Source organism: Lontra canadensis, unplaced genomic scaffold (assembly GCF_010015895.1).
Source record: "Lontra canadensis isolate GAN:19392208 unplaced genomic scaffold, GSC_riverotter_1.0 scaffold31, whole genome shotgun sequence".
Taxonomy (NCBI): domain Eukaryota; kingdom Metazoa; phylum Chordata; class Mammalia; order Carnivora; family Mustelidae; genus Lontra; species Lontra canadensis.
In genome coordinates this window covers 3,955,015-3,968,994 of record NW_022631025.1, presented here as the reverse complement: position 1 = coordinate 3,968,994, position 13,980 = coordinate 3,955,015, and the positions used below count along the sequence as shown (strand labels likewise).

Below are 13,980 nucleotides of genomic sequence, written 5' to 3'. Positions count from 1 at the left end.
GGCGTGGACACAGGCTGTACCACGAATTGGACCCCTGGTGCCAAGTGAAGGAAGTCAGCCTCAAAAGACCACTTGCTGTCGGGTTCCATTCACATGAACCATCCAGAACAGCCACACCCAGGGACAGAAAACTTACACCCATGGTTGCCAGGGGGTGAAGGGATCTCGAGGGCAAAAAAGGCGTGTGAACGCTAATGTGAATGCTAAACACTGGCTTTCTTTTTGGGGTGATCAAAATGTTACAAAATTTTAATGGGTGTACAATTCTATACATAACTTAAGAATCTTTCTTGTCCAGATCATTCAAGACAGCTGAGCAAACTAAATCAACTAAAGAAGATTCTAGACTTAGAGGGGGACCTGTGTGGTGCAGCTGGGTCAGCGTCTGACTCTTAGTTTAGGCTCAGGTCATGATCTCAGGGTTGTGGGATCCAAGAAGTGGAGTCTTCTTAAGACTTTCTCCCACTGTCTCTCTCCCACCCTCTAAATAAAATGTTAAAAGAAAAAAAAAAAAAAAGAAGAAGAAACACTGTGAGGTGAAAAAACACAAGTTGAAGACTATAAACATGGTCCTCTCTAGCACAAAGCTAATGGCGTGTGCATGTGTACATGCATGTGTGTGGGTGCACACGGCCCTCCCACAGCCCAGTGGGGACGTCCCAGTGAACATCCCGAGGCAGCACTGGATGGGCGGGAAGGGACTCAGCCAGCACCTGTGCTAGAGCTGGAGCTGCTCATGCCCAATGCATGCCCACTTGTTACTTGACGATTTGAAGGAAGAGTTTTTTGGTTAGTCATCAAAGAGTATTTGGAGAAGTAGATAAAGGTAGTGAGTGATCCAATCAAGGTAAAGAAATCCACTGATCTTAGAATCGCTTTTTAAAAAAAAAAATTGTTGTTTTTTTTAGAATTGCTTCTAAAGAATTACAATGACATTTTATTTTATTTTATTAAAGATTTTCTTTATTTATTTGGCAGACAGAGATCAGAAGTAGGCAGAGAGGCAGGCAGAGAGAGAGGAGGAAGCAGGCTCCCCGCTGAGCAGAGAGCCCGATGTAGGGCTCGATCCCAACACCCTGGGATCATGACCTGAGCTGAAGGCAGAGGCTTTAACCCACTGAGCCACCCAGGCGCCCCTACAATGACATTTTAAAAAGGCAAAAGCACACACTGATTCTAAGCAAAGTGCAAGATTCCGTGGACAGTTAAGTATCTGTATGTGCTGACACACAAAAGGAAAAGGATACATCAAAATGAACTTCACTAGCAGTACTAGTCCTAACAATCTTCTCAAAGAAAGAAATCTATTTGGACCCAAAAAGTCAAACCTGTATGCTTACCTCAATGATATACTTCTCCAAAGACTTGATCTCACGAAGAGCTTCTGGATCCCGATGGATAACCACAATTTCTTTCAAAGGATACTAGGAGGAAAGGGAAGGGACAGTTTACCAAACAGCCAGCCCTTCAAACTGTAGGAAAGTAAAAATGTTAAATGTTTTATCCGAATCTCAAGCTCCAAACTGACCAGGTTTAACCAGCAATAAGTCTTTCACACCCTTATTGCAGAAAAGAAAAAAAATTGTGCCCCTGCTGGAAGTGCTCTCTTTTAAGAAAATGCTCCAAAGGTGTAATTATTTGGGCCTGTGCGTGTAAAATACAAATGAAGCATCAAACCTTTATCGGAATGGTTTTGCGGTCTCGAATCACTCGCCCAAGTTCAATCACAGACTGCATCCGAGAAACGGCTCTCTCCATGTTCTTGTCAATCAGCTCCTCCCTGACGGCAGAAGTGGGCGTAAGAGGGACTCCATGAAGGGCAGACCACCCCAAACGACCCGAGCTCGGAGGGAGGAAGGGGCGGCCCCTCTGCAGCCTGAGGCACAGCTGCCACGTGAGCCTTCCCGGGCCCAGGCGGGGCTTCAGTGATACCTGATTCTTACCGAACATGGGGCAGCATGAGGTAGTGGATGCTATGTGTGTCCTTGTCCTGGACAGAAACAGGGTCGATCAGCAGCTTTAGATTCTGGTACATCAATTCGGTGAGAAAAGGCGTATAGGGGGCCTGCATGAGGACACAGGACATCAACTGACCTCAGATGGAGGAAAAGAGCAGTTCCACGCAAGTGGACAGGACCCTACTTTCTGACCCTGGTGGGATGGTAGCGGCGGCAGCTAGAGCCAGAGCCCTGAAGCACCCAGAGGAAGTCTGCAGTAACAACAGGAGCCCCAACCATGACCCCATGTCCCCACACCACAGAAACCGCATCAGTGAGCTGGGGAAATGCTTTCTAGGGTGAAGGTGAATGAGGTCAGGTGAGAGGCACCAGGCACAAGGCAGGTCTTGCTCGTGTGTGTTCAGGAGTGAACATAGGGCTTATGACCTCAGGTTGTAGTAGTAGCGACAGGACACAGGTTCAGTAAAATGTCCTCTGTGACGTACTTGTGTATTAGATGTGCACTCAAGAACTTCCCTGTTATGATGACAGGAACCTGCGTGAAGATGAGGTGTGTGCTCACAGGGAGCTGTGGCTCGGCCGTCCCGAGACCAGAACCCTGACCCGATGTGCGCCGCAAGGGGTGGACAGGAAGAACCCAGCTCTAGAAGCAAATGTTTCTTAGGCCTTCCTGACACAGACAAGCTAATGAGATTTTTGAAAGAGAACTAGGGAATTAAGCTGTTTTAAAACTCTATTTCTCTTTCTGGGGAGACTAGTACAGACCAGTTGCAACGCCAGGGCTGCAGGCCCAACACCTTACCATCAGTCTGCACAGAGACAGCAGGACGCTGAACAAGGTCTCCAGGGCCGTAACACAGTCCTCCACCCCGTTTTCACCCTAGCGAAGAAGCTCACATTAATTAGACTGTTCGAATCCAGTCGGTTGAATGAAGAATAGCGACCCCACAGAGCACACAGCGTGCAGACAGGACAGGGAGCTGGGGCAGGCGGCCGCCGCGGGCCCTGCTCTCCCCACCTCTGAGCCCAGGCATCTGAGATCTGGAGGCTGTGTCTGCCACTCGTGCAACACATGGCAATGGTTACAAACAGAAAATAGGAATTACTTTAAGATAAGATTTCTTATTTAAAAAAATGTATATAATGTGTATTTAGGAAATAATGACACTAATTCACTGTAGCAAAAACACAAAGATTATTAAAAAAAAGAAAACCATAATGAAATGATAGAGATAGGTGCTGTCAACAGTGTAGAGAGAGCCCCTCTGCACGTGGGCGTGTTGTGTGTGATCTATTTTAACAAGAACGAAATTACTGTTTTGTGAGGGGCTTTTGTCATTCCCACATCTGGAGGCAGGCTGGCGGGCCGTGGCACGGGCACCCTCACAGTCTACGCGTGGCCTTTGGGCCTGGGACAGGACTCAGCCCACATGCCTAATAGGCTGCCCGTACCTAACTGACTAGAGGAAGAAGCGAGGAGAGGCCCGACTTGAGACCAGAGCCACCCCCCGTGACATCACATGTATCTGCATGACTTCCTTTTGTATTTTAAGAGAATCTGCTCAGCTCAGTCTTGTATGGCCCTGAGACTTTCCCTCTGACAGGGCACTCCTTAGTTGTCTTGAAAATATGCAAGCGGACTTCTAGAACTTATAGGTTCTTATCTATCAAATGGTGATAAATGTAGCTGACTTACAATGTAGAAAGGACAAAAGAGAAAGAGCTTCAGAAGCTGAGAGCACTTGAAAACATTCCTCTCTCCTCCGGCTGCACTCCTGTTTCTTGTAGGTCACCCTCCCACACCCCGCCGCTCCCAGAAGCAGCCTGCGTGCGTGCACTCACCTTCAGCCTTCTGCGGTTCATCCTGACGTACCAGTTGGTTAGGACATCCACAAACTTGACCAGGCGAGGCACCACCGTGTAGAGCCTGTAAGCTGAAAGCAAACGATCAGGCAGCAAGAACAAGTGAGCGTCTAGGGTGCAGGGAGGGCCAGACGCAAACAGAGCAAGCGTCTTGCCATCCCAGGGCTGCCACACTTGCTCAGGAGACAGGAAGAAAAAAAGTGACAAAACCCTGGTGGCATTCCCTAAGGATGAACTATGTGGCTGCTGGTGTATCAAGAGCATACATGACCCACCCTGTGAGTCCACACAAGCTCCCGTGGTCAGTGAGAAAAAGAGAAGCCCCAGACCCATGGGACACCTGGGTGGCTCAGTTGGTTAAGCATCTGCCTTCAGCTCAGGTCATGATCCCAGGGTCCTGAGATTGAGTCCTGCATCAGGCTCCTTGGTCAGTGAGGAGCCTGCTTCTCTCTCTGCCTGTTCTACCTGCTCTCCTTGCTTGTGCTCCCTCACTCTCTCTCTTTACAAAGAAAGAAAAGAAAAGAAAAGAAAAGAAAAGAAAAGAAAAGAAAAGAAAAGAAAAGAGAAAAGAAAAGAAACTCCAGACCCATGGTGGAGAGGCCACAGCTGCATGTCTGACTTCCTTCCACTGCGATACCCTGACCCTCCACTAAGACACCCTAGACACACAGACAGCTCTAACCAGGGGCTGAGGCCAGAGCTTTCCAACTAGAGCGACTCTGCCTGTGTCTGGAGACCCATTCCAGCCATCCCAGCTGGACCCCAGGGTAGCTGCTCAACAATGCAGAGCCCGGCAACCCCCCCCGCCCCCGAGAATGTGCAGCCCAAACCGCCAGCAGAACGGGCGCCCCAGAAAAGGACAAAGACATGATGGCCCCCAAGAATTCTGAGGGCAAGCAGGAGGGTGACGGTGCTCAGTCTGTCTTGTTTAAGGTAGGGGCCTATTTTTTGGATTTTCCCATTCACCTCCTGTAACTGATATTCTCGGTTGCACAAAAACAAACACCAAAACCAAGAGTAAGACCAACAAGTATAAGAAACACAACTTATATTAATGAAAGTGTTCAGTGACCGTTAAGAGGCCTCTCGTCCAAACTGCCAGGGTGAGAAGCTGCCAATGGCAGAGGGCGGCTCACGAGGACCAGGACTGAGGTGCCAGCGGCCACTCGCTCCGAGAGGTGATGTGGCGATCAGAGCCCTAGCCTGAAGGAAGGAGGTCATTTCTATGGCTCGCCACACCCCCCACCTTCTAGGAGGCCAGGGTTCCCTGTGCTCAGGTGTTATCCCTGGAGGGCACACAGAACCCTCACAGCTTGAGTGTGCTATGCATAGGAGCAACACTGTGGCTGCCGGGCTCCCTAATAGAACTGCAGACTCTCCAGACCTCAGAACCTTATCCAGGAGGGGCCAAGGGTACAAAGCCAGCAGGCTGTGGCACCAGGGGTACTAGAGCAGTCAGCCACGGAAACGACCACTGCCAGACCTTTCGTTTCCAAGGAGACAGACCCCAGCTGGCATGCATGCACTCAGGACGTGGCTTGGCTCTGCTGTCCCCAGGCCCGTTTTCAACAGTTCATGTCACTCAGGAGGGATGGGGACAAGGCTGTGAGCAGGTGTCCTGGGCTGCACGGTGAGCTCCGCTTGCATGCTCATGTCCATCTGCACCTACATCAACTTGTCCAGCAGTCACATGATCCTTCTGATGCGAGTTCGAAGGGTGGGGGCAGGCTTCAGGATGCCTGGCAGCCTGTGGGAATTCCTGGACTCGACATCCTCTTGTGCCAAGGGCTGAGGCACCAAGATTCCAGGAAGGCCATGTGCCTGCACTACTGCACCACCTGGGGCAGGATGGTTAACCTTGACAGGGGACATCTGCCCACCAACTTTGTCGGACCAATGTCAGGTATCCTACTTCAGTAGCTTCTGGAAATCCCCCCAGACTTAGTTTGTTCTGTCTCCAACCTCGAGGAAACCAACATATCCTATGTCTCCAACCTGTGTCCAAGACACAACTCGTTGTTACAGGTAACAAATATGGGGAAAACATCCATCTTATTACTATTTTTCTGTATTTCCTTATTTTTCTAAACATGGACTACTACTTTTCTAAACATGCACTCCTTGAGCATCTCCTGTCTGCCAGCTACTCTCTGCACACAATCTCTGTCTGAGCCTTGTAACACCATCACCAGGAACTTTTCAGAGAAAGAAACCGAGGCCTGAGGAATTTGGGCAGCGCCCATCAGAGGGAACAGGTGGTGGAGGTGGGTTTGAACCGTGGAAGGCCGCGTGGTGTCTGTGGCCGGTGGGGTGAGGCTGAGCTGACCCCCAGGCCTCTGAGCAGCATGATTCTACAAGTCTTAACAAAATCATATTTGAGGGGTTTAAAGAAACAAGGATTTATCTAGTGTTCCATGTCTCTCAAAATGTTTATAAAACTCCCTGTGTGTTTCTAAAAAAACACAGTTAAGTATCAAAAGGATAATCAGAAAAAGAACTCTTATTTCCATTTCCATTTACCTGCCATTTCAGTCTCGAAGAACCCAACCAGCGACTGCATGAAAGACAGGACCCACCGGTCTGTGACGTTGGCACTTTCTTTAACTGTGTTCTCGTTGTAGAGGAATTCCGTTTCTTCCTCCTGCGAAATGACAAGTACTAAAACATTCAGCATGCTTAGGGAAAATTACTGTATAGAAACAAACTCTTTAAACCACTTAAACTGTAGGGCGCCTGGGTGGCTCAGTCATTAAGCACCTGCCTTCAGCTCAGGTCATGATCTCAGGGTCCTGGGATCGAGCCCCACACTGGGCTCCCTGCTCAGCAAGGAGCCTACTTCTTCCTTTCCCACTCACCCTGCTTGTGTTTCCTCTCTCGCTGTATCTCTCTCTGTCAAATAAATAAATAAAATCTAAAAACAAACAGACAAAAAACCCACTTAAACTAAAGTGGCCCACAACAGCAATCCATAAAACTCCAGACCAAGTGGCAATTTAAATTACTGATTCTCAGCAGTATTTTCCAAATAAGCTCTAAACTTGGGATATAAAGTACTCAGTTAATGAATTACATTTTTGACTACTCTGAACAGAATTTAGGAAAAAATTATTCCTTTGTACCAAAAATGATTATGAATTGAGAAATATTCCAAAATCTTGTAAGTGTAGGATTTAGTTACTTCAAACCCAATGAAGGAAAGCTAGTAGAGCTGGCTAGGGCTGGACGATTGTCTATAGACCAAACATGAGCATTAGGAACTAACATCTCTGCTTAAAATGTCCATTTTAACTAGAATGCTCTGTCCCCCTCCTCTTCCCTTTGCAAAACTGTCCTTGTGCTGAAGGTCCACTCCACCTGTCCCCCCTCATGCAGCAGCGTGGCGGGGCAATGGCTGTGCTGACTCTGGCCCTGATCTGAGAGCCTGATGGTAGAGCTGGCGTCTGACGGCCAAGCCCAGGTGGCCCGTGGTGCTCTGGTGTCCCACAGCAGCAGAGGCCTGGGGAGAGTGCCTGCCTTCCTCAGCTCACAGGGAGAAGCCCACATGGGAGACGAGCCAGAGGTGGCAACATGGGAACAGCCAGCCTGCCCGAGGGCACACGCACAGCTCACGCCTCCAGCCCATTTCCAGAAAGCATCAACACTGTACGATTAGTCAACAGTAATGTACACAGTGATTCTACTGCAAGTTGTTGGACATAAAAGATGAGGGGTATTGGAGTCTGACCCCAAACGGAGCCCTGAGAGCATAGCCAGGCACATGGGTTTTCAGATGGTGCCTCCCTGGCCATCAGGCACTTCCACATGTGCCATCCTCCTTCCCCCTCTAACGGCCCAGTGGAAAGTCTCTCACTTCCAGAGTCTGGACCTCGATGTCTCACTGAGCACTGCCTGCAGCGGCCTTTACCAGGTGTCCCCTCCCTGGCAGTGGTGGGCTCTTCACCCCCACCGCCACCAGCCTTGGTTCCATGAGGGGAGGGCAACAGGGGAGTGGAAGCACCTCCTAGGCAGCTCTCCTGCAGGGGAGGCCCCAGTGTCTCCTGAGGCCAGCGGAGCCCGCCCAGCACCTTCACCAACCGCCCCCAAGCAATGGCCCTGAGTCCCACCCACAGGGACTGCTGGCAGCACCACCCACGCTCTGGAACAGACCCAACCCAACCCAGCCTGCCGGGCCCCCATCCCACACCTTCTGCAGCCTCAGGACGTTCTGGATGAAGAAGCGGTAGGCGTTGTACCAAGGGAGCAGCACATCCTTCAAGACATCACGCACACCCTCCTCCTTAAATCGAAGGTTTTCTGCTCTCACCACAGGGGAGTTGATCAGATACAGTCTGGGTGAGGAGGAATGTTACATGGAAAAGGAATATACAAATTAATACAAGTATTCCTACTAGACATGTTGACACTGCAAACATCATTTTTTATACAAAAGGCAAGAATTAAGAGATATAACAAAAGACCTAAGAATACTCTTCTTAGGTTAATTTAAAACTGACAAAGCTCTTTGTGCAAGAGACCTAGCAAATAACAAAGGGGAGACATAACCCCAGACCAAAATATGGCACTTGACCAACCTAGAAGCACGCCCTGTGCCAGTGTTGGTGTGGGCCTTGGGCAGCGGGGCCTCCTCCCCGGACACCCTGCACAGGCACTGGAGTTCACAAAAGGATCCGCCGCAAGTGCTCTGCCAGCACACAGGGGTTCCCAGAGGGAAGAGGCCAGGGACGTCACTAAACATGCTCAGGACAGTCCCCATAGCAGAGAATGATCTGGCTTCGTTGTCAGCAGTGCCGAGGGGCAGGCTAACCACTAACTGGGGGGTAGGACTCCCCCTTAACTGTTCCTAGGTTCAGCCCCTGGGTGTGGTCTCCATGGCTGCAGCAGGAGGATGCAGGATGTGACCACCGTGGCTCCTTTTGACCCCGACACTTAATGGGCATGACAAGGACTAACATTTCAAGCAGTGGTTCACATTTCTCTCAAAGCTCTTCAGTATGCATTTTCATTTGCCCTAGCATAAATAATCCTCAGATGGCTCTTCCAAGCTGTAAGCACAGAAAAGAAATAAATGGCCAACGAGATGAAGAGCCAGGCAAGGGAGTGAGGCTGAAACCCCAGCGGCCAGCCTGGGGGCAACACAGATCCTGGTCCTTAAAACCTCTTGTTTCTGAGATATAGAGAAACTGCCTTGAGGGTTTGAAGCCAACACCACACCGATTTAACTGTCCCCGTAACAGAGATAAAAAGTATGAAATAGCTAATTATGAACTAAATCAAAGGAACATGATTAACAGAACAAGCGAAGCTTACATAAAAAGGACATTATGCACAGGGCAGAGCACTGGCTTGTACCTGAGGGCGTCGGCACCATATTTATGGATGATTGAAAGTGGATCCGGATAATTCTTTTTTCGTTTGCTCATTTTTTGACCATCACTTGAAAAACAAAAGGGAGATGCCAATTAAGTAAGTCACCATCACAGCTTATCTTTACAATAGTGACAGGTTACCTGCAAAATGGAAGACAGAAATGCAAGTGGGATAAGGGCACAAGTGGCTATTAACACCTGTGAGCTTCTTTCTGAATTCCGCAGTGAAGTCAGTGGATAAGCTAAGAACATGGGCTCAGCATTTATTCCAGAGAATTGGAAACCTGTATTGATGCAAAAACCTGTAATGGAAGCTCCCAGCTCTATTCACAGTCAGAGGCCACTGGAAATAACCCCATGTCCTTCCCCAGCTGAGGGGCGCAGCGGTGGTCACCTGCACCACGGGGCACTGCTCAGCCATCTGGAGGAAGGGACTGAGGACACACCCATCCTGGGAGATCTCCAGGATCCCACTGAGGGGAAAAGTCAGTCTCTAAGGTCATAAGTGGTGTGATTCCATTCACGTTACGTACTTGAAATGACAGAGTTCACAGAGATGGGGAGAGATGAGTGGTGGTCAGGGGCTGGGGCTGAGCATGGAAGGAAGGGGGATTACAGAAGAACGGAGGGGTCCTGGGTTGTTGAAAGAGCCAAGCACCTTGACTGTGCTGGTGGACAGGGACCTACACGTGTGGTGTGTGTGTGCAACTGCACACAGCAGCACACAAGTATACATAAAGTGCAGAGTCTGAGGAGAACAGGGGCCATATCAGCAGCTGGCTGTGGTGATGTTTGGGGGCAACTGGGCAAGCGCATAAGGGCTCTCTGCTACTATTTCACAACTGCATGCAAATCTACAATTCAACAAAATTTTCAATTAAACAAAACAAAACAAAACAATGGGGTGCCTGGGTGGCTCAGTGGATTAAAGCCTCTGACTTCGGCTCAGGTCATGATCCCAGGGTCCTGGGATCAAGCCCCACATCGGGCTCTCTGCTCCGCGGGGAGCCTGCTTCCTCCTCTCTCTCTGCCTGCCTCTCTGCCAACTTGTGATCTCTTTCTGCCAAATAAATAAATAAAATCTTAAAAACAAACAAACAAACCAAAAACCAAAAAAGCAGACTGTCGAGCCAGCTTCCTTGGGTATAAAACACGAAGTTACCATCATTTGCTGTGTGACTTTGAGCAAGTTGCTTAATTTTTTTATACCTCAAATTCCTCAAGTGTCAAACTGAGATAAGGAAAGGACTCACCTGGGTGGCTCAGTGAGTTAAGTGTGTGCCTTTAGTTCAGGTCATGATCCCAGGGTCCTGGGATTGAGCCCCATATCTGGCTCCCTGCTCGGTGGGGAGCCTGCTTCTCCCTCTCCCTCTGCCTGCTGCTCCCCCTGCTCATGTTCTCTCTCTCAAATTAAAATCTTAAAATTTTAAAAAAGAAAAAAGGAAAGTACCCATCTCAAACAGTTCTGGGGCTTGGATGAGAGAAGACATATAATGTTCACAACATGGTTATCAGGGGCCGTCCTCCCTCAGACAGGATAGGAGGCAGGGTATCTGCATACATGTTTTTTCTTAGTTTTATTGATTTGTGTTTTTTCTGTTATAACTATAGGCAACAGAAAAAAAAAAAAATCCCCTATGATCCTGGAAACTCTAGAACCCCCAGCTTCTTCATATTAAACAGCGGTTAACAACAATCATCATTAAAGGGCCGGGTGCACATGAAACCAGTGCTACAGGCACATGCACCTGATCCAATCCCCCACGACAGATGTTCCATCGCCAGCAGCATCACAGGACACACGCCTCCCCCGCCCCCAGCTCCCCATCTTGCCCTTCTCCCTGGGGTAGAGGGTATGTGCAGACGCACACTGGAGACGAGAAGTGAGCAGGATGGGTGGGATGGAAAGGAAGAGCAATGAGAAGTGTTAACAGCAGAGGGAAGGAGGAGAGCAGGAATAAAGCTGGGGTGACCCTAAGTTCCTGTATTCACAAAGAATGGCTACATCCACCCGGACTATGGCTGCCAGAGCAAAGGGGGCCAGGGACCGGGGCTAGTCACAACACAAGGATGTGCACCTGCCTTGCCAGGACGAGCCCATTCACAATCACGTTCCTGAAAGGCGGCTGTCCAAAAAGAGCAGTGGCCAGCACCAGCAGGGTGTAAAACCTGGAAAAAAACCCAAGAAGAAGACAGCTCAGCAACAACAGAAAAGGAATCTAAGCATAGGGGAAAAAAATCTGTGCTTATTTATTGGACTGAATTTCTACTGTAAGTTACACCTCTTAAAAATCACTTACAGCAAAGGTTCTTAATCCAGTAAGACATTAGACTCATTTGGGGTGTGCTAAAAAAATCACAGAGGACCGACCGCAAAACCAATCAGTTTAGAAAACATAAAATGTGATTTATGGCTAACAAAGACCTGGACCGAGTACTGACCCCCAGCCGCTGAGGACAGTACTGTTGACCTCCTCGGGGGAGACAGCTGGCAGCCACAAGGCAGAAGGGTGACAGTGCCGGCCTTCCTATCAGGACCTCCAGACATGTCAGGCTGCAAATCCAGAGACGTGTGTGGCCTTAGCACAAGGTCACATGGGACAGTCTGATGACAAAAGACACAGACATTCTCACCCAGAAGTCAGAAGGCAGAGACTGTAGGAACACAGGTGATGTCTTTGCTCTGCCAGCTGTCACATAGGCTGCTGAGTTGCTGGCTAGCTTGCTCCTAAACTCTACCACCTTCCTGCAGCCGCCCCAGTAAGTGATGCTCTGGTGTCATCTCTAGGCAGACTCTACACTCCCAGAACATGACGGGACATGGACTGATATCCCTTCCTCTGAAGGCAGGTCAGGAGGACTTGGTTGCTAGGACAGGCAGCCCAAGTATGAGGGAAAGGGAGGGAGGCAGCGAGCGCCTACGGACCCACGTGAGGGCTCTTAGATGCTGACAGACATCACCAGGCTTCAAACGACTTACTGGCAAGGTGTCTTCCCTAAGAAAGGTATTGGACCTGTGCCTAAAGAGAAATGGATTGGATGCTAAAAAGAGCACCTTCTGGAACATTAAGGATGGAATTCAATCAACTTGTCGTATCTACTACAAAAGTGTCAAAGCAATGATACCTACTTTCCTTAAACATTTCTGCAACATCACCACTAATTAAAGGAGAATCAAGAAGAAGGTACTGTACCTTCCTCTACTTCAGAAGATGATGACATTGCTTTTAACAGGTACCAGATAAAACCAATGCCAAAATCACCCCCCACCGTGGTTTGTCTTTTTCCCCCAGTCTGGATTTTTAGACTGTTAATTGTATAAAGTAGCCTTAACATCTGAGCACATTTCCAATCAACCTTTAAATTTGTAGCACCCAAGCCATTATCTTGCATGTACTCATTAAAGTACTCATTAAACATTTGAGTCAATGATTTAAAATGAACAAGCTGAGGGGCGCCTGAGTGGCTCAGTGGGTTAAAGCCTCTGCCTTTGGCTCAGGTCATGATCCCAGGGTCCTGGATCAAGCCCCGCATCGGGCTCTCTGCTCAGCAGGGAGTCTGCTTCCCCCTCTCTCTCTGCCTGCCTCTCTGCCTACTTGTGATCTCTGTCTGTCAAATAAATAAATAAAATCTTTAAAAAAAAATGAACAAGCTGAGAACATATATTGTTTTGTGTCACTTAATCTTCAAGTATAACAAATCTATCTACTCCAAAATGTCTTTGAAATACTTTAAACTCTAAAATCACAGGTTTACTGTAGTAAAAGATCCCAACTCAAAAGATACTTTACTAGTATACTTGGTGGTGAGGGGGCAGAGGGCAGGAGCAGAGCCTGTCTCGTTTGACACAACCTCTCCAGCACCCAGCTGATAAACACTAGGTGCTCAGTAAAATATCTGTGAAATCAAATCAGATCAGTAAAATGACCGAAACAAGAACATACCATCCTCTGGTCTGGTCAATGCCTTCAGCAATGAAGTCTGCAGGAAATGCATCATCAAACTCCCTCTTGTTTTCAAACGGATAATGAACTTGAGCGTAGGGCATGCTGCCGCTCTCGAACCAGCAGTCAAACACTTCAGAGATGCGACGCAACACTCCCTTCCCACAGCGGGAAGGGATGGTCAGATGATCAATGCTAAGAAACAAGCCAAGCCACGTCTATTAATTTCAACCACAAAAGGACTTGCGGTTTAATTGCCAAAAGGAAACACAACACCCTGATGAGATTTCATACTCCTTTGCAAGCAGAAATACTGGTAGTTATCACAGGCCTTTAGAGGCACCGGGGGGGCTCAATACGGGGCTTTTTACCAAAGTCGCCCACATCCAAATCAAAGACAGAGGCCACCCTTCCTCAACATGGCATGAGTCATCAATGACGTAATTCAGTAAACCAGTATTTGATTTCTACACGCAGCTCCGTAATCTGCTTCAGAGGCCATGTCGATGCTCTCTGAATGACACAACGAAACCGAATCAACATTCAGAAACTACCTCTCTCTGTGAAGATCAGAGATCTTTGCCCCCGACAGCTCTTCAAGTTCTGCCATCGATCCAATGCATACTACCTGTCAAAGCAAAGTTAAAAACCAAGAGAACCTCAGAGCAAAAATCACACAGCTTTAATTTACGCAGCATTCACACTTAGTTTTAGAAACCTCTGTTCTTCAGGACAGTTGTCACTAACGTGGCTTACACTCACGAAAGGCTGCAGGTCACTGAAGAGGTGAGTGGGCTCCATCCCTCTGCCACCTACCACTGTCTCAGGAGTCCCTACGTGGAGAGGACC

At 48.6% G+C, this 13,980-nt stretch overlaps 1 protein-coding gene across 4 annotated transcripts in view; it reads right to left on the bottom strand.

The window, feature by feature from the left end:
• IARS1 (isoleucyl-tRNA synthetase 1) overlaps positions 1-13,980 on the bottom strand; it is a 70,876-nt gene that overhangs the window by 18,841 nt on the left and 38,055 nt on the right. For all 4 annotated transcript variants that reach the window (XM_032866475.1, XM_032866476.1, XM_032866473.1 and 1 more), the window contains exons 15-25: positions 13,686-13,759; positions 13,132-13,326; positions 11,270-11,356; positions 9,171-9,254; positions 8,005-8,149; positions 6,342-6,462; positions 3,801-3,892; positions 2,761-2,838; positions 1,944-2,065; positions 1,678-1,780; positions 1,341-1,424 (exon numbers count right to left, since the gene is read on the bottom strand). In XM_032866475.1, the coding sequence (XP_032722366.1) occupies positions 1,341-1,424; positions 1,678-1,780; positions 1,944-2,065; positions 2,761-2,838; positions 3,801-3,892; positions 6,342-6,462; positions 8,005-8,149; positions 9,171-9,254; positions 11,270-11,356; positions 13,132-13,326; positions 13,686-13,759 (1,185 nt within the window). The remainder of the gene's footprint in view (positions 1-1,340; positions 1,425-1,677; positions 1,781-1,943; positions 2,066-2,760; positions 2,839-3,800; positions 3,893-6,341; positions 6,463-8,004; positions 8,150-9,170; positions 9,255-11,269; positions 11,357-13,131; positions 13,327-13,685; positions 13,760-13,980) is intronic.